The sequence below is a fragment of the Camellia sinensis genome, chromosome 14 (genome assembly GCF_055761805.1).
Source record: "Camellia sinensis isolate YWXY chromosome 14, ASM5576180v1, whole genome shotgun sequence".
In the NCBI taxonomy this organism is placed as follows: domain Eukaryota; kingdom Viridiplantae; phylum Streptophyta; class Magnoliopsida; order Ericales; family Theaceae; genus Camellia; species Camellia sinensis.
Window position 1 is genome coordinate 32,911,136 of NC_138974.1, and position 26,635 is coordinate 32,937,770.

The following is a 26,635-nucleotide window of genomic DNA, read 5'->3' on the forward strand; positions in this document are numbered from 1 at the left end:
AGTCTACTCGGTTCTATTCTAAACCATTACTAACGGAATTCATCCAAAATATATTTCAATACGTTTAATTTAAATTTATAAATTTCGATTTTTATTATATCTTAATATGAATTTATTAATAAAAATAATACGTATTAAATTTTAAATTAATTTTTTTTTATGATATAAATCTCTATATCTTCTTTTCTAAGAAATTTCTTTTGTCCTTCCTTTTTCCAAAACCCTAATACATCTTACCAAAACTCACCGTCATCATCAAAATCATTGATTTTTATTATTTTAAAACTCTAAACCCTGAAGAAAGTTTGAACAAAAAAGAGATAAGTATTTATATAAAGGAGTTTCACAATTTTTGTAGAGCAATTATTTTCTATATCGTTTTTTTGACAAAAAGTAAAGGACTCAGTAGTTAGATTAACAATAACATATTATTGGAGTTGTTCTTATTTTGTCATTTAAATAGTACATTATTTGAGAACTACTATTTCTTGTTAGTGTATGATGCTCAAGTGCTTACAAATTTGGTTTTTACTTTTCCATGAGTATTCTTATGGATAATTTATAATGTAATTTATTTATTTATTTGTATTGAAAAGTTTTATAATGCTTATGTAAAAGTTTAATTTTTTTTTGTATTTATAATCCTTATGTGCTTATGTGCTTATAAGTTTGATTTTTTTTTTATACTATATTTGAGAATTATTTTATGTATTGAAATTTTTTGAAATAATTTAGTTTTTTTAGTTTGTTTATTATTTATTATTTGGTTTACCTTGAGGATAATTTGAAAAAAATAATAAAGTGTAATGAGAGTAACATAAAATTTTAAATAATTAAATAGGATATACATAGAAATTGTGAGTACTTAATAATTTTTTGGGTATAAATAGAATCCCCCATTACTAAATTAGGAGAAATCTTATTTATATTTAAGTGAGTTCAATTTCTTAGCATATATTATTAAATTGTTTAAGATTATAATTTATTTTCAGCGCATCTTATTTTTTTCCTCAAATTACCCTGCGAGATACACCCAAATAAAACAAGGGCATTCGGTCCATAAATACAAATCTCAATTTTATTTTATCAAAATCTAAGAGTTGAAATATTTTAATTAAAAGAATAAATCTTAGCAAAATGTCTAAAATATCCTTATATATATATATATCATATACACGTTTCCATTCCATCATAATAGTTACGCCCTCTTGGTCTTTCTCTTCAAACCCTGACTCCCCCCTCTCAAATTTTCTCTCAGATAATTATTTAGTAATATTAGGTATAGATACGTAATATTTCATAATATTATGATTAATGAAAAAAAAAAAAGGTAAATAAAGTATTGTGTTAAGTTAATAAAGAAGATAAAGGATATATTAAACGATAATTGATTAAGGAGTATTGACATGAATTGCTCCGAAATATTAAATAATTTCCCCTCTGTCTATGCTCTTCCGCCGCTACTTCTCCAGCGTTGCTCCTCCGCGCTTTTTCGTCAATGCTCCTCGTCATTGAACTAGAGCCCCATAGCTCCACTGTCTTTGAACCAGATTGTGAGATCTGTAGCTTTGCCGTCGTTGAACCAAAGCTCTGCCGCCCCGTCCCGCCCATTCTAGAGACGATCTTTGGTCGTCGTCGTCATCTCTCGCAGTGCGCAACTTCAGATCTGAGTGAATCTCTCTCTCTCTCTCTCTCTCTCTCTCTCTCAACTGAGATCGCTGTTGTTCCTCGCCTCCACCTCATGTCTTCAACGATCACGAACAACCGTCATAAGTCTAATTGTGTATGTGTAGGCGGTACGATATTGAAGAGGGCCTCTCTCTTCTACTCAACCTTCGTCCTTTCGCTTCATCTGTACTCTCTCTCTCTCTCTCTGTGGCATTTTGTCTGTAAGACGCCATTAAAGCTCTGCTACGATGGCTTCGAATAACACAACAGTCCATTGAACGATTCCTAAACAGTCGGTATGTTTTCCTCTTATTTACTCTCACTCATATATCTCTCTGTATAATTGTATGGATATGATTTCTGGTTCTAGATCTTTCATTGTATGTTAGGTTTGGAAGAGTGATTTTTGGATTTTCTTGTTGAAAAGTATAAATCGTATGTTACGAAGTGTTCTGCATTCACTCTTTGCTTCAAGTTTCGAAATCTCAGCGTATTGAGTTCTTTTCGACTCGTTTTATTCAATCTTCTTTAGTTTTAATAATTTTTAAAGTGTGAATATCGAGTAACAATGGAAGAAGATTTTGTGAATTCCTCATCTGTTTCTATGCGAGAGGGTTCAAGAATGTTGTTAAAAATTTGGAAAATTTATTCATAAGTCCTAGTTTTTGAAACGTTGAACCATTTAGTCCTAAAAGTTTTCTTATGCTCCATTTAGTCCCATTTTTACATCAACATGATGTGAATGATGTAAATGATCTGATGTTTCATTCTATAATTTCAAAATTTATTGAAATCTGATGAACATTAGATGTTTTTCATCCTATATTTTTAAACATTATTGAAATTTGGTGAACATTAGATGTTTGAAATCCAATGTTTGTAACATGACTCTGATGTTATTAACATTGTATCTGATGTTATTAACATTGTAATGGGACCTTTCAGTCTATAAGAAAACTTTTAGGATTAAACAGTGCATAAGTTATTAATTTGGGATTTATTGGTGCATCCCCCTAAAAATTTTGAAGACTTTCGAAGATCTTTGAAGAAGATTCAAGATTTCTAGAGACGATAAGTGACTTAGGCTCCATTTGGTAAGTCACTCAAAATATAATTTTACCTATTGATTTGAGTGTGTTATTTGTTTGGAGTTTTCAAATCATAATTTTACACCAATTTCTTAAAACTCAATTCAAAATATAATTATTACTTTACAAAACTCATAACCAAATACATAATTCAAAACTTTTTTCAAAACTCAATTCAAATTAATATTTTAATTTTTTAAATATTTTAATTTTGTTAAAATTTTAAATATTTTAATATTTAAATATGTTACGATTTTTTTAATTTTTTGAATATTTTTAAATATTTTAATTTTAAAATATTACGGTTTTAATTTTTTAAATTTTAAAATATTTTATAAAAATAAATTCAAACTCTATTTTATAAAAATATTTTTAAATATTTTAATTTTTTTTGTTATGTATTTGGTTACGATTTGAGTGTAGAATTGTGAAAGTAGTATGGAATTTCGAGTTATGTGTTTAGTTATGAGTTTTAAAAATAATTTCTTAATTGAGTTTTGTTTTATGTGTTTGGTTACGATTTGAGTGTAGAGTTATTTTTAAATTTAAAATATTAACATTTTAAATTATTTAAAATTTTTGAATATTTAAATTATTTAAATTTTTACGATTTAAATTTTTTGAATATTTATTTTAATTTTTTACTTATTAATTTTTTTAGATTATTTAAATTATTTAAATATTTATGATTTAAATTTTTTGAATATTTATTTTGAAAAAAAAATTATTTCCTTTGTAGTATTTTCAATTAAAAAATTGATTAATGTTGTTTTCTGTTAATAATAATTTTTTTTAATTGAATTTTAAAAAGAGTTTGGTTATGAGTGTTGATAAGAATTTTCAATAGTGTGAAAGTAGTGTGTTTTGTTATGAGTCATAATATTTGAATTAAGTTTTGAAAATTCTTTCCAAAACTCATAACCAAACAAATTTTTTTTACTTCACATGCCAAATCAAACTTTCAAAACTCAGTTCCACACTCAATTCAACACTCTTTTCAAAAACTATAACCAAACAAATTTTCTACACCCAAATCATAATTTTACAACTCACAAACTCAAAATACAACTCATACTCTCAAATCATATTTACAAAACTCTACTAGACGCAATCTTAGATTCTTCAACAGTTACAACTAAAACACAAAAACAAAGAGAGGATGGAGATAAGAGATTGGGTGAAAAAGAAGGCAAAGTAGTTAGAAAGAGAATAATGACAAGACTCTCCCACAGATTTCTCACTTTCACTTTCAAGGTTGATATAGAAAAGAGAAATTAGTTCTTTCCCTAGAGTTGTCTCTCAAAAATCTATCCCTTGTAAAGGTATGGTTGGGTGCTATTTATAGACACTTCATGATATAGGATGGAGCCCACATGGGGAATATTTCCTCTAACTACCTTGTCCAAGGAGGTGACATTTCCGTGGATGAAGAAAATCCCGAAGAGAAGATTAACCTCTGGGCAAACCCTTCTTCTTAGCCACACCTAACCAATGATCCCCAATTATCCCAAAGGGTCAGGGGTAGTCCTAGAGGACGCCCTATTGCAGAAGGGTCAGGGATAGTTCAAGAGAACGCCCTGCTGCAAATATTGCTAAGTCTCAAGAATCCCTTAGATCGTGCCACTTCAACCTGGGTATATGCTAGTTTGACCGAAAAGTGAGTTTATCTTCACTCATTGTCCTTGGGATCGGGTCTTTTGTTCGAACTCCATTACGTCCATGGTTCTGGTGCGTAGATCCTGGAAAGTTTTGAGTCCGCAAGTGTTCTGGGACTTATTAATGGAGCAGCTTCTAGATTACGTCCGAATTCGTTCGAAACCAAGCTCTTCGGATCTCTAGGTTCGTGGATCTGAACTCTTTCGAGTTCGAGCTCAAATAGGTCTCTAGGTTCGTGATTTCGAACCCTTTCAAAACTAAGCAAATACTTCGGAGAATGGATCTCCTCCGAGGGTTTCATCTCTTTTGAAAGCAACAGTTAATCTCCTTGGACGCCGATATGATTTGGGCCTTCTCGGATGGGCTTGTTGGACTCTCTTTAGAGATATCTGCTTGATGGGTCTTCCTCGGCCCAATTTGTTGGCCTTCTTGTGAGCCCGTTCAATTGATTTCACTTGGGCCTATTTGGCAATAATTTCTCTGGATCCATTAATTTTGGGCTTTCCAATTGGGCTTAATTAATTTAGTGGGCTCAAATTAACCCCTCTTACAATGTCAATTTGAATTTCATCAATGTTGCGATGATTTCAAAGCTATTTTGTTGAAATTAAAGAGGTTTTTGTGTTATTGTCTTCATATGAAGCTCGATTTCACAAATCAACAAACATGTTTGGTTTTATCAAAACCATGACATTTTAACTTCGCAACTTGAACTTCGTCAAGATCTCATTTCGTTCTTTTAGATTTGTGTGGCTTTTTAATGTTTCTCACAAATTCAGGAATCAATGGCCATTCTCATTTTCTATATGTTTTCCTGCCCCTATTGGAGCTCAAAGATCCAGCATCGACTCAATTACTCAAAGACCGAGCTTTAGAGATCGTCTTCAAATCGCATTACGATAATCAATTATATTCTCAATTCTTGCTATATACAAAAAAATAGCTTGAAATTCGATTTTAATGCTTGTTTTAACCACATAAATCAAATTTTTAGAATCTAAACCATCAATAATCGCTACATCAATGCTTCTCTGTGCTTCTCAAGAGTTGATTCCTTTGCAATTTCCCTATTTCAGAGATGCGATCGCTTCTTGTGAATATGTAAATAAAGTAAGAAGCATATCACACATATATACATATTTATTTTTATATATCTTTGATGTGATTACAAATTGAGTATTGATTTTGTAGGAGAAGCTGTGGAATTGTTTGATTGTAATGGAAGAGATGGTGATGGATTGTTGATTTGCGAGTAGGGGTAGGGATGAGGGTTACTAAACTGCTGTTGATTAGTTATTTAGAGTACGTCAGCTCTATTTAGTTTAGTTTCATCTGTTTTTGAATTTTTTTTTACCCTTGAAGATGGTGTTGAAGTTGACAGATAGTACCTCCCTCTCTCTCTCTCTCTCCCTCACTCTTTATGTATATTTGTGTTATATTTGAATATTGGTGGTGGAAAATTTTAGCAGATAACAAAAATAAGTTTGTGAATTTTAACAGTATTTGTTACATTTCTCCAAGTATGGATTTTATGTTGTTTGGTTCCTAGGATAGAAAATTCCTGAGGAGAGATATGTTTTGTTTTGCTATTTTGAACAGATAGTGGCTTTGTTGTATTTCAATAACAAAGACTTGAACAGATAAATAGAATGCAGTGAAAAAATTGAACAGATAATAATATTTGAACAGATAATTAGAATCCATTGAAAGAATTGAACAGATAATAATATTTGGACAGATAAATTTGAACAAATAATAAAATTTGAACAGATAAAGGGAAAAAATTGAATAGATAAGAAAAATTTTGAACAGATAGGGAAAAATTTGAATAGATAGGAAATATTTTTGAACATATAGTCAATGAAAGCTAATAGATAAAAAAAAAACTTCAATAGATAAATTAAGGATAAAATTGGAAACAAAATGTCCTTTAAAATCAACAAAAAGACTAATCATCAAATTGTTTCACAAAGGGTGGACCTCTCATCAATAAAAAATATCTACTGGACCTAATGCCTTATAACTTTCTTACTTTGGACTTTTCAACAATTATCTTATAAAACAAATTAAAAAAATTCAAATTACTTTTGAAAAATCTTTTTTTTATTTACATACATACGGAGAACACAACCGGCAAAGGCAGCATTGGCGAAAGAGAATAGAGAAGGAGAAGGAGATGGTGAACTTCGTATTCAGATTTCTAGAATCGAACAAAGTGAATTTGTTCAGTTCTGAAAGTCCGAACAATAATAACGAAAAACAGACTGAATATTCGTTTTTATGTAAAAAAGAACACAAAAATCAATAATTGTATTTTGATATTTATGTGAATACTAACATCCTTTTTGATGGGTTACTTCAAAATTTTTTTTGATTATTATTCTCATCTATTGTTTAATTTTGTTTAAATTTTCTTCTATTTGCAAGTAATAATATAATAAAAAACAATGATGTTGATGATAATGGTGAGTTTTGATGGAGTGTATTAGAGTTTTATAGTGAGAAAGAAGAAGAAGAGAAAATAATTAAAACTTGGGAAAGAAGATGAATAGATTTGAATATGAAAGATAAGTATAATTGATTAGGATGTATTATGAGAAAAAAATGATATTTTATTTTAAAATTTAACATGTATTGTCTTTATTAACAAATTCACATTAGGATATAATAAGAATTAAAATTTAAAATTTGAGTTGGGCATATGAGATAATTTTTGGGTTCAAATAGAATGACCGCCAAATTATCTATTTAGTTTCTGAAATATTGATTGAGTCTACTCAATTATTAAAGTACATACAATCAAGAAAAATGTACAATAATTCTAAAGTATCACATGGCTTTACTTCTCACAAATTACCATTCATTATATCTCTTATATTCTTCAATCACTCAATACAAATCGTTAGACATTTTCCACCAAAACTATTACCATGTGTGTGGGTGATTTTCCGTCCACACTGCCCGCTTAGTAACCAGCTGGAGAGCACTGGCAGAATAGATGGCACCTGGCTAACCTGCAACAGAAATATAAAAATCCCACGGTGGTTTCGACCACCCGGGGGCACTTCGACGATCAAGTCAGTATATCTCTCAAAGATAAATCAAGTACTAAACTCACAAGCTTGAATATCAAAAGCATACCTTAGACCCATGGGGGTGCCTCTCTTTTATAGCCAACATAAACCTAGTCCCAATAGAAGCCTGACTTCTATGGACTTAAGATTACTGCTAATCTTGGACTCCTAGTAAGATTAGGATAAACTCTCTAAGAGTCTTATTTTAATATAAGCTGAAGTCTTCTCTCATTCTAGGACTCTTGTCCCTTATCTACTTATTTCAGATTCTGATATCTTCGGAGATAACCTCGGCCTTGCCGAGATCACCTCGGCGTCACGACCAGGACACGTGGCACCTCGGCTGAAACCTCGGCGTCACCTTGCCACGTGTTGGTACTCAGAAAATATATCCCCACACCATGAAACACCGCGTTACCATACTACCGGACTACCGATTAATCACCCGAGTCTATTTAGTTTATAAACTATCGATTCAATTCCTAAATTATTTAATTCAAACAAATTTAGTCCATTAAAGAATTATAAAAATAAAATATATATTCATAAATATTATAAATTAATAAAATATCTCATTAATTAAAATTTATTATTATTATTATTATTATTTCAAGAGAATACTTGTCGAGATAGAGATAAAGCTGTAACAACGCAGATAAATTAAGTTGCCAATTCAATTGGCAATTTTTTACAAGCCAAGACCAATTTAATAAGATACAAACATATCTTTTGGTTGGTCACTTATTAATAATACAGAGAATATGGAAAATCAAAATCACTCAAAGGAATAAGTTGGCAAACAAAGAAGAGAAAACACACAAACACACAGGGACATAAATATATATAACACAATTAATTAATGGGTTGGGTAGTCATAGCAGTTAGGCTGGGAACTGGGAAGCGTTGAAGCTGGAGCTAGCAGTTTTCATCGAGTCCAGGAGTTCATTTTGAGGTACTGAGCTGATTAACTCTCTAACGATCTCTGGAGAAGGAGACCCAGCTACAAGTGCTTGTTCTTTTACAGAAGTAACTCTCGAATACTCTGGGGGTTGCATGGCCTCTCTTGGTCTGCTGCGGCTATCTTGGATAGTGTTAGTGAGCATGAAGGCACGTTCAGGTACCCTCTTAAAAATTGTAGCCAACATCAGCTTAAAGTAGAGTGGAAATTGGGCTATGGCGAAAACTGACACTGGTACAAGCACGGCTAAAAATTCAGCGATTTTGGAGGCCTTTACGTTATGTAGTACATCTTTGAGGATGAAGAAATGTCCTGCGCAGAAACATGTGAGCATGGAAGGAAAGGACATGAAGAGTGCCGCCAAACCAAACTGGAGCTTTAGGGGCAGGCCCTTTCTGAAATCGGTGGGCTGGTGTCGAGAAGTTAGGATGGAAAGGAACATGATCGTTGCTGTCAGTGAAAAGAAGAGCGCCAGGAGTGATGCGATGCCAAAGACCTTCAACATCAAGGCCTCTTGGGAATTCATAATTGTTCTCGACTTGATGTCACCAGGCAAGCTCGCCGACGTGCCGAAGGCCACCGTTGCGATCAGTGTTGCAACCAGGGTGCATGATTCTGAGGTTTTCTGTAGCCACTCCTTATCATTTTTCGCAAGATCACTATGTGTCTCCATGAAGATATCCTCTGGGTTCTTCCCCTCATCGTTTCGGTAAGCCGACAAATGATTTGGCACCGCCGCCTTAATATACTGCATAATTACATAACATGCATTACTTGTCTTCCGTTTTGGTTTATTAATTGTTTTGGTTGCTTCCTCACCTACGTGGTTTTTTTGTGCTAGTATATGGTGGTGTTTACTTTACTGTTTCAATCTAGTTGTTTTGTTTAATTTTACAATGATACTTTTTACATTCATTTTTTTTATTCATATATAACACTTGTTTTGTACATATATTTTCATCAATAAATTTTTTTTACTAATTAAAAAAAAAAAGTTTGAGGAATTAATGATAGGGTTATAAAATTTTAATAAAAAATTTGAGATTTCTGACCTTTTAAAATTAGTTTAGTTTTGTTGTTGTTGTTGATGATGATTCTTCATATGATACATCTGAATTACACCTTGTGATCTCTGACATTTTAAAATTGTTTTGCTTGCTTCCTCACCTACTTGTTTTTTTATTTATTTTTTGCTATTATATGATTGTGTTTTGCTTTATTGTTTCAATTTAGTTTTTTTGTTTAATTTTACAATGATACTTTTTACGTTCATCTTTTTTATTGATAACACTGTCTTGTACGTGCATTTTCATTAATAAAAATTTCCTTTTCACTAATTTAAAAAAAAAAAAGTTTGAGGAATTAATGCTAGGGTTATAAAATTTTAATAGAAAATTTGGAATCTCCATTTTTGAATTAGTTTTGTTTTGTTGTTTGAATTAGTTTTGTTTTGTTGTTGTTGATGATGATGATGATTCTTCATATGATACATCTAAATTACACCTTGTGATCTCTGTAGTTTTGTTTTTTGTTTTTTTAATTTTAAATTCAGCCTTCTAATTTCAATGTCATCAATTTTGTGCATTAATAGAGTTAATTTAGTCAAATTGATAACACCTACTATGAAATTATACAAAAAATGAAAGACAATTGTTCATTTAAAATTGAATGAACCATTTTAAATTGGACATTAATCCCCCCAATCACTTTGAAGAGAGTGAATATATATTACTAGATAAATTGCATTGATAGTCCTTACATTTTGCCGATTGTGTCATTTTGGTTTTTATAATTTTAATTAGCTTGATTTTTACCCTTACTTTTAGATTGGACAAATTGCAACAATAGTCCCTATATTTTGGTCCTTTTGTCATTTTAGTCTCTATAATTTCAATTGGCTTGATTTTGACCCTAAATTTATGATTTTGTTTCAATTTGGTCTAATTGATTATAACTCTTAGCATTTTTTGATGAAAAATATGCATGTAAGTGGCATATGTCATTTTTTAGAGTAAAATTATAAATTTACTAAACTCAGTGAATTAAACTTAACTAATTAGGGATTATTTTCCATAAAAAATATTAATGACATCATCAATTGGACTAAATTGATACAAAATTTAAAATTAAGGGTCAAAATTAAAATTGAGCCAATGTGGAGAGACCAAAATGGTACAAAGGATAAAATGTAGGGACCAATGGTGTAATTTGCCTTTTTAGATTTTGTATTAATTTAGTCTAATTGATAATACTGACTACAATTTTTGAAGGAAAATGATCACTAAATTAGTTGAGATTAACTTATTGAGTTGAATAAATTTATAATTTTTCCTATAAAAACATAACATATAACGTTTATATGCATATTTTTCATCAAAAAACACTAACAATAATAATCAATTGGACCAAATTAAAACAAAATCATAAATTAAAGATCAAAATCAAGCCAATTAAAATTATATGGACTAGAATTGCACAAGAACAAAATGTAAAGATTATTAATATAATTTTTTCTATATTTGATTTCATTCTAATTTTGTTAGGATAGTTATTAATTTGACTAAATTAACAAGAGAAACTCTAAGAATTCATGGGTGTGTAATTTGCCCACATATATATCTACACTAGTTTAAGAAGCCTGTGCAGGGTATGAGCTATTATTATAATATATTTAAATTTTATATTTTGATAATTTTTTTAAAATTAAAATATTATTCTATGAAATTAAATAGAATAAATCATTAGATATATATAATAGAATTATGTAGTATGGTATGTATAATTTTTTGATTTGTTATAACCTAATAATGTAGACTCCAATTCTATTACCATATCTATTATTACAGTATATTTAAATTTTGTATTTTGATAATTTTTTAAAAATTAAAATATTGTTGTATGAAATTGAATAGAATAAATTATTAAATATATGATATAATTATGTGGTATGATATGTATTATTTTTTGATTTATTATATACCCAATGATATCAACTCCAATTCTATTACTATATCATTTTGGGTGAATTTATAAGTCTTTAACATTTCTTTCGAATTTATAAAAAAATAAATAAATTATGGTGTGTATTTTTTCTCAACAGAAAAATATAAAACAAACATTAAGATAATTCTCCCATCTAAAAAAAACTACTTAGATAAGTCACTGAACTAATAAAAAAGCAAAAGAAAATACACATATATACAATTGACTAATTTTATTAATAAATAAATCATACTCGTATAATAAATGATCAATTTTATTAATAAGTAAATCATTAAATAAATTAACAATTTTTAATGATATAAAAAATATTTTTTAGTTAACCATTTTGTTAATAAATAAATCATTAAGTTAATTAACAATTTTTAATGATATGATAAATATTTTTGATAATTTATTATTACTGAGAGGGTAATTTATGAGTAAATTGGGCCAAGTTGGGTAATAGGCCGTTATATGAGCCATAGTAAGAAAGGCTTAGTAAGTGGACTGTAGTCCAAGTGTTAGATTGGTCCAGGTATGGAAGTGACCTAGCAAGGGTTAGCTCAGTCCAGGAATAATCATGGTCGCCACGGTCAGAGTAGATAGTTAGCCCGGTCCAAGAGAGCTCTGCCGTTAGCTTGGTCACCACACTCATAGCGGTAACAGTTAAGCTCGGTCATACCATATTGAGCCGAAGTATGTTGAGCTTTCCTCAGAACCTTGCTATTGGTTAGCTCGGTCCAAGCTCGTTGTGGTTAGTGCGGTCTCAGACAATCCAGTTGAGTATGTCAAACCGAGGTACACGCAGTGAAAGGAAGAACCGAGGTAGTGGGAGCTTAGCCTAGTCTGCGGCTTTAGCATGGCCATGTTATCTCGGTCGTATTGACATCCAACCATGGTAAAATCATCTCACTTGGTTTAAGCAGTGAGGGGGGGTGTTGAAGGATAAGCATTATCTTTCAGGAATGTGATTCCTAGGAGGACTCTGCATGGAGGAGTAAGAGTCTTACTAGGATTGTGCCACGCGGAACCTATAAAAGCTCATAACATCACCTATGGAGAGGTAACACAACTTTGACACTCGAATACACAGAGCTTTTGCCTATTTATCTATTTTTCTGACTTAGGCATCGGAGAGGTATTCGGCACACACCCGCCGGCTAGCTCACGTTTGTGTTTTCAGGAAGTAAAACGACGACGTTTGGAGAGGCGCGAACTTGATCAACAGGATTATACGAGAAGATTATTTCTTGCTCGTAAAATTGGCGCCGTCTGTGGGAATCACAGAAAGAACAAAACCTCTTGATCAAAGTGTTCCTCGCTAGATTAGATGCAATGGTACACAATGAAGATTTGCCACAGTCCGCCATTGACAGGCAAACCCCAGAGGGAGGTGGGAGGCGCGAAGGTTTGCCCTTCATCCTTCCTATGGCAGATCCCGGAGGGATACAAGGGGAAAGTGGGGTAACAGCCCCCGTCGCGCATCAAGTCCTGATAGACAGAGGCGGAGGATCGACCCTCAAGTTTTGGAGGATCGGGTAAAGGAGCAGGACGAGTTAATCAGGAAGATGGCGGCAGACATGGAATTAATGAAGCGCCAGATAAAAGGGAAAGAGGTGGCTATAGGAGAGGGGCGTAAAAGCAATACGCCCCCTCGTCACTCTAAAGATCGTGGTAGACATACCACGCCATCGCAAGTAGAGAGTAGGAGCCTCAGAACAGGCGACACTCAATTAAGGACTTCCAGAACTCGTTATTCCAGGCCTGATAGAACGAGATCATCGAGGTCTTATACTGAGGGAAGCACCTATCGGCCCTCACATACGCACCAGACATCGTCCAGGCAAATGGAGTTGCCTAAATCGTCCGACTTACAGATTGTGCTTGAAGAAAGGGCATGACGGAAGGAGGATGCCAGGGCACGCGACCCGCACAGAGCTTCAGCCCTTCAGCGGTTGGCTCTTCGGACGCATGGAAGCGTCGAGGTTGGAATGCCAATACCGCACCTTGCCTACGAACCAACAGATAAAGCATTGGCAAGACTACATAGCTCGCCGTTCGTTCCGGCGATTGAAAACGCACCATTACCCTCAGGCTTCATCCAGCCCAAATTTACCACGTACGAGGGGAAGACAGACCCCTATATGCACCTAAGCCACTTTCACCAGGTCATGGCAGTATACCGGCGGAACGAGGCTTTGATGTGCATCCTATTCCCATCCAGCCTTGGCGACCTAGGTTTAACCTGGTTCGAAAGGCTACCAGAAGGCAGCATAGCCTCCTGGGCACAATTGGCAGAGGCGTTCGTGACAAGGTTCAGAACGAACACCAAGACCCCAGTGGAGATCGATCAGCTACTCTCCATTGACATGGGCGACAAGGAAACATTGAGATCCTACAACAGCCGTTACTGGGAGACATTCAACCAGATAGGGGACTGCCCCGCCAATCTCGCCATCGCACAATACAAAAGAGGACTTCCAGTCGGAAACAGGTTGAGGGATTCAATTACTATGACGCCACCCCTCACGATGGAAGCCTTGATGGAGAGAGTGCACCAACATATTCAGGTGGAGGAGGATGGCGCCCGTGCTAAAGCAAAATCTGATACAACAGCAGTGCCAGATAAGAAGACTACGGCAAGAGTGAACGCGGTAGAACGTCCAACCAAGAATGGACGAGGTAGGCGAGACAATAAAGAGGACCGAGATAAAAGATGGTTGAGAGTCCGCACTGCCTTTACCATGGTATTCAAGAAACCAATCTACCGAATTCTCAGTGAGATACGTGATGAACCTTTTGTCAGATGGCCAGCTAAACTGGGATAAGCACAAAAAAACTACGACGAAAGATCATGGTGCACCTTCTATAAGGAAAAGGGGCATCGCACTGAAAATTGCACGCCATTGAGACAGCATCTAGAGGAGTTAGTGGCAGCCGGTCACCTGGACCGGTACATAGAAGGAGGGACGCAACCAACCCCCCAAAACCACGATCACCCAGACGGAACGCCAAATGACACTCCACCTCAAGGTGTGATAAACGTAATACATGGGGTATTCGAACCTGAGCTAGTATGTGAGCTCAGGGGCATGATAAAGAAAGCTGAGCACTTAAGGGAGGTATTGAGTGCACAGTCTACCATTAAAAAGGGGAAAACAGAGGTCACGAACGTCATGTCTTTCTCAGACAAAGACTTGGTAAGGATATATTGCCCTCACAATGACGCACTGGTCGTCACACTCCACGTCATGGATTACGACATCAAACGGATTTTGATCGACCAAGGAAGCTCGTGCGGGATAATGTACTACGAAACCTTCAAACAGCTGAAATTGAAGGACAAAGACTTGGCACCTGCCGTATCTCCCCTGATCGGGTTCAACACAATGCCAGAATGGCCAGTCGGCAAGATAATTCTCCCAGTCAGAGCAGGAAACATGACTAAACAAGTGGAATTCTGGGTATTGAAAGTGCCCTCCACTTACAACATAATCTTGGGAAGGACATGGCTGCATGCCATAAGAGCAGTAGCATCAACCTACCATCAAGTAATGCAATTCCCTAACGAAGCTGGGTAATTGAAGAAGTCTATGGAGACCAAATTATGTTCAAGCAATGCTTCGTCACAGTAAATGGCAACCGAGCTGCCAAGGGGTTCGTTCAGATGGTGGAAGAGCCCGAGAGTAATGAATTGTTTACGGATGTTGGCAAAGCCGCTGAACAAAAGGCAGTGAAAGACTTGGTACAGGTAAGAATAGATGAAAAGAACCCGGATAAGTTCTTTTTGCTTGGCTCATCTATGTCCAGCACTGAGAGAATAGAGGTCATGGAATTCTTGACCTCTAACATCGAAGTGTTTGCCTGGACACCATATGACATTCCAGGCATTGACCCAAGCTTCATATGTCACCAATTGAATGTTCACCCAACTGCCAGACCAATTATATAGCGCACTCGCAGATCGGCACTCCACCATGCCGAGATAGTGGCGGAAGAAGTGGAAAACCTGCTACAAGCAGGAGCTATCAGAGAGGTACACTACCCCAGATGGATCTCCAATACAGTAGTGGTACCTAAGAAGAATGGAAAATGGCGTGTCTGCGTGGACTACAAGATAGTCAACAAGGCATGCCCAAGGGACAACTTTCCTTTACCATGGATAGACCAACTGGTAGATCTGACGGCAGGACACAACCGTCTTAGCTTTCTTGATGTGTACAGAGGGTACCATCAGATCGCCATGTATGAGCCAGACCAGGAGGTTACATCTTTTACCATGCCAAGAGGACTATATTGTTACAAGATCATGCCCTTTGGCCTTAAGAACGCAGGGGCAACATTCTAACGGATGGTCACCAAGATGTTCGAACCATTGTTAGGTAGAACAATGGAAGCTTACATCGACGACATGGTGGTCAAGAGTAAGGATAAGAATGACCATCTAAGGGACCTGGATGAGATGTTTCAGATCCTGAAGAAGCACAAACTACGCCTTAATGCATCCAAGTGTGCGTTTGGCATAGGATCTGGCAAGTTCCTAGGCTTCCTGGTGACTAACCGAGGTATAGAGGCAGACCCTTCTCAGATTAAAGCAATTCAAGATCTAGAGAGGCCCAACTCAGTAAAAGAAGTACAGTATCTCACCGGTATGGCAGCCGCACTAAACCGGTTCATAAGTCGGTCGTCAGACAGATGTCGACCATTCTTTTAAGCACTAAAGACCAAGTTTGAGTGGAATGAAGAATGCGACTGCACCCTAGAAAGTTTGAAGGAATACATGTCTTCTCCACCGCTGCTAGTGACCCCAATACCTGGAGAAGAACTATTTATGTACCTGGCAGTCTCATAGCACACAATAAGCGCAGTATTGGTCCGAGCGGAAGGAATCCAACATCTGTCCATCTTTTATGTCAGCAAGACATTGCTGGGCACTGAAACCAGGTACTTACCATTGGAAAAACTGGTCTTAGCCTTGATGATGGACTCAAGGAAGTTATCGCACTACTTTCACGCCCACACCATAATCGTCCTCACAGCCTTTCCATTAAAAGCTTTGTTTGAGAGGGCGAACTTTTCTGGGCGAATCTTGAAGTGGGCAGTAGAATTGGGACAGTTTGACATCAAGTTTCAACCCAAAACAGCAATAAAAGCCCAAGCTTTGGTAGACTTTGTCGCAGAATTCACCCCAGGAAGTCATCATATCTGCCTAGTCGACTTGACTGATATAACCGAACTAGGGTTGGAAGTTGACGCCGGAATAGTGCAACCCCTGGTGCAGGTTACCCAGTCAGACCCTAAGGCAGACCAGAGTAAAGTAAGGGAGGAAGAAGCAAACCATGCTACACCAAGCCAAGACTCACCAATAAATAAAAACTTAGTACAATCAGATAGTGAGGGGCAAACAGCAAGCATGGACCTAGAAGAAAACACCAACAACATTCTTGATCCTAAGGCATCATTTAATCCCTCCACTTGCTAGAAACTGTTTGTTGGAGAGATGTGGAAGCTCTTCGTGGATGGAGCGTCCAACAGGCACGGTGCAGGGCTAGGCATAGTCCTCATCTCACCAGATGGCCTAGTGGTAGAGCAAGAAGTCAACCTTGGCTTCCTAGTATCAAACAATGAAACAGAATATGAAGCGCTTCTGGCCGGCTTAAAATCAGCATCCTACATGAAGGCCACCGAGGTAATGGTTTACAGTGACTCACAGTTGGGGGTAAAACAAATTTCAGGTGACTATGAGGCAAAGGATGACAGGATGGCTAAGTACCAAGAGTTAGTCAGAAAAGAGATCAAGAAATTTGAAGTAGTACAGATAGAGCAGATCGGCAGGGAAGAAAATAGTAGAGCAGATGAACTAGCTGGCTTTGCTTCAGTGGCAGATACCTCCATCCCTCATCCATTACTGATTGACTACCTACCAAGACCAAGCATTGAAGAACCTGAAGTAGAAGAGGTATGTTGTGCCGAACTAGGCCCTTCGTGGATTGATCCCATCATATTGTTCCTAAAAGACGGCATCTTACCGGAAGAAAAGAAAGAGGCCAACAAAATAAGAGCAAAGTCATAGCGCTTTTGGTTTTCCCCATCAATGGCATTGTATAAGAAATCTTTCACAGGACCTTACCTAAAGTGTGTCCACCCCAGCAAAGTGGAAGCATTCTTGTTCGAAATTCACGAAGGCGTATGGAGAAGCCACCAAGGGGGAAGATCGTTGGCTTACAGAGCAATTTCGCAGGGATATTGGTGGCCTGACATGTAAGCAGATTCGGAGAAGTATGTCAAGAAGTGCGAGAAATGTCAGAAGTTCGCACACCAAATACATCAGCCAGCCAGAGAGCTTCTACCTTTAACTAGTCCATGGCCCTTCGCAATGTGGGGCTTAGACATAGTCGGACCACTTCCGACAGAACCCGACAACAGAAAGTTCTTCTTCGCAGCAACAGACTACTTCACAAAGTGGGTGGAAGCAGAAGCACTAGCATCAATAAAGGAGAAAGATGTGAAGAATTTTGTCTGGAAAAATATCATCACTCGGTTCGGCATACCCAAAGCGCTAATATCAGACAACAGCACTCAGTTCGACGGCAAAATCTTTAGAGGGTTTTGTGAGGAATACAAGATAGAATTCTACAACTCTACCCCAGCATATCCCCAAGCAAATGGCCAGGCAGAAGCATCAAACAAAGTTATCTTGGATGGATTGAAGAAAAGGTTAGAAAAAGCAAAAGAAAAGTGGGCCGAGGAGCTTCCTCATGTTTTATGGGTTTACCATACCACACCTCGACGATCAACGGGAGAAACACCATTCTCCTTAGCCTACGGCATGGAAATAGTAATCCCACTGGAAGTTGGCCTTCCCACCATTCGAAGCGAAAATTTTGATCTAGACTTAAATGGAGAAGCCATCGCATTAGAGCTCGACCTTGCAGAAGAAAGAAGAGAAAGAGCACTGGTTCATATCGCCTCATACCAACAGGAGTTATCCAGGAAATACAACAAGACCGTACATCCAAGGCAATTCAAGATCGGAGATTGGGTACTGCGCAAAGTAATGGGGAACACCCTGGTACCCGGAGATGGCAAATTAGGGCCTAATTGGGAAGGACTTTACAAGGTGGTTGGATTAGCAGGAAAAGGGGCATACCACTTGGAAGACGAGGACGGCAAAACCATTCCCAGGCCATGGAATACTGCCAATCTCAAACTATTTTATTTTTAGCTTATTCTTTCAAATATTTGTAATTTTTTCTTTCTCAATAAAACAAGTAGCTTCTTTTCAGTATAGTTGTTTCCTTCTGTAAAAGAGTGTTTTAGTGAGTTAGGCGCATTGTAAGTATAGTTGACCGGAATAACCAACTTTGCACTCTCTTCAGCTAAGCCCAGGCTAAGGATCCAGGCTGCAGAACGTTTGGTCGGAATAACCAAACACTTTACTCTAGGTTGGCAGGAATAACCGACTTAGAGGTTGGCTGGAAAAACCAACACCCCTCCTAAGCTTAGGATAAGGATTCAAGCTGTAGGACGTTTGGTCGGAATAACCAAACACTTTACTCTAGGTTGGCAGGAATAACCAACTTAGAGGTTGGCTAGAAAAACCAACACCCCTCCTAAGCCCAGGATAAGGATCCAGGCTGCAGGACGTTTGGTCGGAATAACCAAACACTTTACTCTAGATAGTAGGAATAACCAACTTAGAGGTTGGCTGAAAAAATCAACACTTATTGTTCTTCAGCCGAGATAAGGATCTACGCTGAAGAGGTTGGTTGGAAAAACCAACACCTAGTACTCCTTAGCCGAAGTAAGGATCTAGGCTGAAGAGTGGTTGGCTGGAAAAACCAACACTTATTGTTCTCCAGCCGAGATAAAGATCTAGGCTGAAGAGGTTAGCTGGAAAAACCAACACTTAGTACTCTTCAGCCGGAGTAAGGATCTAGGCTGAAAAGTGGTTGGCTGGAAAAACCAACGCTTATTGTTCTTTAGCCGAGATAAGGATCAAGGCTAAAGAGGTTGGCAGGTATGGCCAGTCAGATTGCAAAGCTAAAACCGAGATATTTACCTCGGCTGGAAAAAGTTATACTACATTCAGAATACTTTTGAAAAGTAAAGGCAATCATAAGAGTAAACCGAAACAACAGTTCTAACAAAGAAGATTTCATTGAAGATTCAAATCAAGTACAAAAGGAGGGGCCTCAGCCCGGTTACAATTTCTTTCCAAAATAGCAAAAAAGAAGAAAAATACGTAAGTCAAGCAAACAGATCATCTAAATCAGCATCTAAAACCACCCGGTCTTCACCCAGAGGTAGCTCGGTTGTGGTAACCACGCTCTGGTTAAGCTCGGTTGAAATCACAACATCGGCCATATTTGGCAAAGGTGGGATGGAGACCTCTGGAGTTGGGGAGGTAGACCTAAGACCGAATTGAGTGTTGTCCTCTAGAGTTTCATCTTCATCTTCCTCCTCCAGAAATTGTTGCTGAACGGTAGCAGCATACTCCGCCAGTGAGCTCGGTATGAAATATGGAGGAGGATTGAAGACCTCGGTCTCAGGCCCATGACCGAGCTGTGCCACAGCCCCCCTCCATCCGCATTTAAAGAACAGGTCCTTCGCAGCTTCACATTGCTTGATGTACAGGGCTTCGCCTTCTTTGAAACCATGGTCCTCCGCATCCTCTAGCTTCTTCTCGAGCTTTGTTATTTCGGTGTTCTTTTTTCCTTCAAGCTTGGCTAGCTCCCCAGATATTTATCTTTTATCACGGCCGCAGCCTTTTGCTTGTCTGCTTTAGCCGAGCTAACAAGACCGGTCAGGCGACCATTCTCGGTTTGTAGCTCGGCGATGTTTTCATTAGCCTCGGCCATGGCCTGCCTGGTGGTTTTTCGAAGTTCCAACACTCGCTTGTGAGCGATGTGGTTCTTCTGTATGGCCTGCAAAAGGATAGAAAGAAACTTTTTAAGTACAACCGAGCAAAAAGTTGTAAGAATTTGAAAAATAAGCAAAGGAGCTACTTACCAGCACCATGGATTTTGTGGACGAGCGAAGGGCCTTCAACTCGGTTAGGTGGTCATGTTGCTCCATGTCGGGTGGAAGGCAAACACTCTTGGCCAAATTGAATACCATTAGGTGGTCTTTTTGAGCGACCACTGAATCAGTATCCCGTATAGCACGGTTCTGAAAAGTGATCTTTGGAGCCCATTTGAAAGAGCTAGCTCGGTCAGAGCGCTCCGGTTATGGGCTCGGTGGAGGGCTTGGCGGAAGGATGAGATCTTCTTCATCAACAAGGCGTGGCTCGATTGTGGAAGTCTGAGCACGCTTGTTTGGACGGGATGATGAGGGTTGATGGGATGGAAGGGCCACAACCTTCTAACAAAAAGTCAGTTACCTCGGTCTTTCGTTTTCCGCTATATCGGTAGGTCGGCTCAAAATTCAGTAGCTCGGTCCAGCTTCGGTTTGGATATCGGAGTGCGGCTCAAAGAACGTTCAGGTTAGGGTAGTTGTATTGGGACTTAAGAAAGTTCAAATCTGTATGAAGGAAGACAACAGTTAGTTCGGTTCATAAAGTGAAAACCAAGGTAAAGAAAAGCATGCAATAAAGCCGAGGTAACCCTACCTGCTACACCCTTGTTCCAATTTATTTTGTGACCAGGGATCTGGGCTTGATGGTCTTCAAAATTCCCAGATACCCAAAAGAAATCATCATCATTCACGTTTTTATCCGGGGTATTCTTTATTATTTTTTCACGCCGGCACCTTATTCTTAAATAGTAGACCCAGCCATCTTCGGCCGATCCTATGGGGTATTGATGGAAAAGCTCGACTAGACCGAGATTAAGGCCAGCCCGGCGGTTTAGCTCGGCAATGCCGTTTATTATGCGATAAGAATTGGTGGAAAGTTGGGTAGGGTAAAGCTTGGTTTGTCTGAGAAATTCACAAAGTATGGGTTGTACAGGGAATCGCAGACCGCACTCTACGATGGAAATAACGTTAAAAGGGACAAAGCCTTGTTTTCCCCAGGAGACGGTGTCTAGTTCGGCTAGTGAAAGGTGGACATCATCCGGAATTTGGAAGTCCTTACGGAATTCGGCTATGGCCCCTGGTGAGTTTACTAAGAACCTATATTTACCCATTGATTATTAAATTATCAATAAATAAGTGGAGAATTAGCTCGGTCTTGAAAGGACGCTCAGTAGCTCGGTCGACCGTTCAAGGGAGTGCCTAGCAGCCTAAGTCTGCAAAGTGAAAAAAGAAAGGTGTTAAGCACAGATCGTTGGACCGTGCTAAAAGAGACAAAGGCAAAATAAATAAAGTCCTAGCTCGGCTACGCAAGATGCTATCAGTTTTTAGCCCGGTTTGAGCAAGGGGCTTTTTAGCCCGGTTGAGCCTTTGGGGCAGTACTAAGGAAGCTAGTTTAGCCACAAAGTTATAGCTCGGTTGGAAGTTAAGGTTTTCTAAGTACGGTATGCGCAAACCTAGTACGGTTCGATTGCTCGGTTAGATGAAGCTAAAGGTACCTAACCTATGGAAACTTCAAGTATGGCGTGAAGTTTTAGTTCAGTTGTTAGGTATGGTTAGGCTTGCACCTAATACAAACAATATCCTAGTTCGGTTGGGGTGTGATCTTGGATCAAAGACAGTGTTTTTTTTTTACACTATTCATGAATGCAGTGGTTCTATCACAAGGTTTTCCCAGAAAATTGAAAGTGAAAGTGGCGTGTGTTTTGAAAAACGTACCAATACGTGTGTTATGTATTACAAAGCAAATGCAAAATCAACAAAAAGGGAATAAGATTGGGCTACTTACAAGTTTGAAGACAAGCTGAAGAAGATCAAAGCCTTGAGAGAAAGCTCTTTTTAGACACTATGTTTGGGGAAAATGGAGGTTCAGAGAGAGAGAGAAGGAGATGAATGACATGAATGATTCAAAACGAAGAGGTGTTTTGTGTAGAGGGAAGGACAAAAAGGCGGGACTGTTCAAAATACATGAAGTACGAAGACGGCGTGACAGTTACGCTGAGCCAATAACAGTTTGCCACGTGACCATGGAATGGGAAGCAGTTCAGTACAACAACTAAAGAGACGTTTTGACCGAGCGTGTTAAAGTAGCCTGGTGTGAATTTAGCTCGGTTGGAATGCTAAAGTTTTTAGCTCGGTTAGGAGGCTAAAGTTTTAGCTCAGTTGGTAACAGGTAATCCCTATCATGCTGCGCAGATGGAATTAAGGGGCAATTGAGAGGGTAATTTATGAGTAAATTGGGCCAAGTTGGGTAATGGGCCGTTATATGAGCCATAGTAAGAAAGGCTTAGTAAGTGGACCGTAGTCCAGGTGTTAGCTCGGTCCAAGAATAATCATGGTCGCCACGGTCAGAGTAGATAGTTAGCTCGGTCCAAGAGAGCTCTGCCGTTAGCTCGGTCACCACACTCATAGCGGTAACAGTTAAGCTCGGTCATACCATATTGAGCCGAAGTATGTTGAGCTTTCCTCAGAACCTTGCTATTGGTTAGCTCGGTCCAAGCTCGTTGTGGTTAGTGCGGTCTCGGACAACCCAGTTGAGTATGTCAAACCGAGGTATACGCTGTGAAAGGAAGAACCGAGGTAGTGGGAGCTCGGCCTAGTCTGCGGCTTTAGCATGGCCATGTTATCTCGGTCGTATTGACATCCAACCATGGTAAAATCATCTCACTTGGTTTAAGCAGTGAGGGGGGTGTTGAAGGATAAGCATTATCTTTCAGGAATGTGATTCCTAGGAGGACTCTGCATGGAGGAGTAAGAGTCCTACTAGGATTGTGCCACGCGGAACCTATAAAAGCTCATAACATCACCTATGGAGAGGTAACACAACTTTGATACTCGAATACACAGAGCTTTTGCCTATTTATCTATTTTTCTGACTTAGGCATCGGAGAGGTATCCGGCACACACCCGCCGGCTAGCTCACGTTTGTTTTTTCAGGGAGTAAAACGACGACGTTTGGAGGAGTGCGGACTTGATCAACAGGATTATACGAGAAGATTATTTCTTGCTCGTACAATTACATAGGAGAGTAGTTTGTTTGTTTATTTTTTTTTCTTGAATATTGTGTTAAATTAAAATTTATAACAACTGTAATTTTAGTGTTATAGGACCGATTCATATTTTAAACAAACTTTATAGGTGTATTTATAATTTATTAAAAAATAAAAAATTATGTTTCATAATTGACCAAGAATGTATACGTAATTATGAAAAAAACCTGTTGCATAATTGACCAACAATGTTTGCGTAACTACGAAAAAACCTTCACTCAACATATAGGCCACAATTAAGTAATTATTCAAAATGAAAGGGTAAAATCGAAAAGAAAAGACGAACCTCAAGCAGCTAAACGATTCTTATATATATAGATATGTAAGAAGCTCTTTCTTGTTTATGGCTTGTCTTTTTTTTCCTATTTTGCCTTTTAATTTTGTATAATTTACTAATGGTGACTTATATGTTGATTTTTCCATTTTACTCTTTTCTTTGGTAATATTAACCAATATTGGTGGTACTAATTTGAGTGAAGATTTTTTCATAATTACACAAACATTCTTGGTCAATTATGAAATATAAATATTTTATTTTTTAGCAAATTAAAAATGCACCCATGAGATTTGTTTAAAATATGAATTGGTCCTATAATACTAGAAATTACAACTATCATTTGTTATAAATTTTAATTTAATACAATAATTTGGAAAAAAAATACACTTTTATGCAATAATAAATTATCAAAATTGTTCTTTGATATGGATTTATACAATAACACAAGCGATCATGAACAAACACTTGAGTGTTAAAAATATATTAACTTATACAAATTTGATATAATTATATTGGACTCTTTTAAAATTTTAATTTGCATAACATTTACCTTAATTTTCATCAGTAATCCGTTAGATATATAGATGTAAAATAATTTTTTTTTAACTCTTTTATATTAAAATGTATATTTTATTTTGTTTATCTTTATGTCTTTACACCCACTTTAATAATTTTGGTCATTTTAGTCTTATTATAATTAAAAAAATAATTATGTTAAAATGATAAAACTTATATTTTTTTTTTCTAATTACTATTATTTATAATACGATTTATATAATTCCATCGCGCGCATGTGTTAGCCTTCGTTTGAGATATGAGTTGACTTTTTAGTTTTTTTAGCTTTTTGGTTATTTTTAGTCTAGGGCTAAAAAGCCTCGTTTGAGATAAGTTTTTTGACTTTTTTAACTTTTGTAAGAGAAAAAATGAAATGATTATAGATTGGATGTGATATTTTGTCCTATTTGACTAAAATAGCTAATTTTGTCTTATATGACTAAATTAGCCCAAGCAATCATGCCAAACGAAGCCTTAAGCTCCATGTATCATTTGAATAACTTGCAATAAAACTTTATATCAAGTTTCAGCAATAATGAATGATTTTATTGAGACACCGTGAAAAGTCGATCAGTTGAATAATCAACGAGGGTTGGTTGCTGTTTAGGTTTGTGGGGGTTCTTGGATTTGGATTTAGTTTTGGTTTTGGTTTTGGTTTTGATTTTGGTGATTTGAATTGCTCATTTTATCTAGTTTTGTGATGTCATTAAAAAGAAAAAAAAAAAGGTCTATTCGATAATTAAAACCCCTTTATTTTGTCGAGTTTATCTTAAAAAAATTAATAGTCATTGTATTCTTAAAAATAAATCATTCATTATTTTTGGTACAAATGCGATAAAATAAATGGTTTATAACTATGGAATTGACTTAATTTGTTATAGGGATGATATACACGCAATACCTAACAAAATTAATGATTCGGATTATCGAAACGAAAACCATAATAAATCTCATGGGTCCAGACAACATTCTCCAATTTAATCTAGATGATGGACGAGAAAGAGGCCCAAGCAATGAATCGTTGGATATCACCTCATGTAAGGAGTGATCCGTTGAGCCATGTGAGGAGCGGTGCACGCGGATGAAGAAGTCAAGGAAGACGACACTGAATTCGATGGAGTACAGCTCATGAAGGCAACTTAGAGGTGCCAGATTTGGTACAGTAAATCTGGAGTGATTTGCGGAATAGTGTTGGCCAGTTTTTTCTCTCATCAATGCATAAATAGAGAGACTTAGAAGTAAGCTAAGTGTGAGAAAACTAGAGAGTGAGAAGATATGAGAATGAGACAGAGAGTCCTTCTGTGAGAGAGAGGGGAGCTCCTTATGTGAAAGGGGGAGCTCAGTGGAAGTTGAATGAGAGTGGTCTTCTCCTCCATTGTAATCTTTTTATAATTTCCATTATATAGTGAATATGATTTCTCTCTTGTGGACATATGCATTGGGCTGAACCACGTTAAATATTGTGTCTTCTTAGGTGTGTGTTGTTTTTCTGCTTGGTACGATTTCTGGAAGGTCTTGGGCGGGATTTCAAATCCCCAACAATTGGTATTAAAGCGAGCTAGTGAAAAACAGAGTGTTTTTCTGAAATAACAAAAAAATCAAGTTGCTCAAAATCAAGTTTTGAGCACATTCAGAGAAAAGTCTTGATGAGAGAAATCCAGACCTAGAAAAACAAGTCCAAACGGAGATCGGGTGGATCTCACACACCCTCTGAAAATGGCGAGTGAAGACCACTCTCGGACACATGCCACACGCGCAGCGAGAGGTTGAAGAAAACTACTGTTCACCAAAGCCGTAGTGTTTAAATATTAGATGAGGAAAACATGAGACAGGGTGTGGCCCTAGTAGAATGGATAAAGTGTTGTGGTACTACTTGGTCAGGGGCTTGAAACCCCCAAGCTGCATTCTTAAAAAATATTTCTTTAAGTGGAGGATAATGCAGCACTAATGCAGAGCGTCTGACTTGAATTCAACTAGGAGGGTCTGACTCGGATGACGACATTAGATCAAGATGGTGGGTTGACCCGACTCAGGCAAGGTCTTGGAGGATGATGTCAGCTAGACGTGGTGATGATGTCATCTGACACGCGTCAGATGGTGGAAAAAAAAAATGTTCCTTGAGTTAACAGAATATTCTCTAGAGTTCTGGAAAATTGTAATGGGGGCCCAGATTTTTCTAAAAATTGTGGTGTGGCCTAGCTTTTGAGGAAATTTTTCAATAAGATGCTCGAAAGTGCAAAGAAGGTTGGTCCTAGCTAAACGGACTATTCCAGACACAACTGCAAGGTCAGAATAGTGAGATTCTGAACGTTTTT

The 26,635-nt window shown here is 37.1% G+C and overlaps 1 protein-coding gene and 1 long non-coding RNA gene across 3 annotated transcripts in view; one reads left to right on the top strand and one right to left on the bottom strand.

Annotated features, from left to right (window-relative positions):
- Positions 1-1,456: 1,456 nt before the first annotated feature.
- Positions 1,457-5,931, top strand: LOC145807389 (uncharacterized). The gene is made up of 2 exons (XR_014350449.1): positions 1,457-1,964; positions 5,604-5,931. It is a non-coding gene; the product is annotated as an uncharacterized LOC145807389 (long non-coding RNA).
- Positions 5,932-8,235: 2,304 nt separating this feature from the next.
- Positions 8,236-26,635, bottom strand: part of LOC145807545 (uncharacterized) — a 79,099-nt gene continuing 60,699 nt past the window's right edge. For both annotated transcript variants that reach the window (XM_082905957.1, XM_082905955.1), the window contains exon 8: positions 8,236-9,192. In XM_082905957.1, coding sequence (XP_082762083.1) covers positions 8,368-9,192 — 825 coding nt within the window. In that variant the 3' untranslated portion in view covers positions 8,236-8,367. The remainder of the gene's footprint in view (positions 9,193-26,635) is intronic.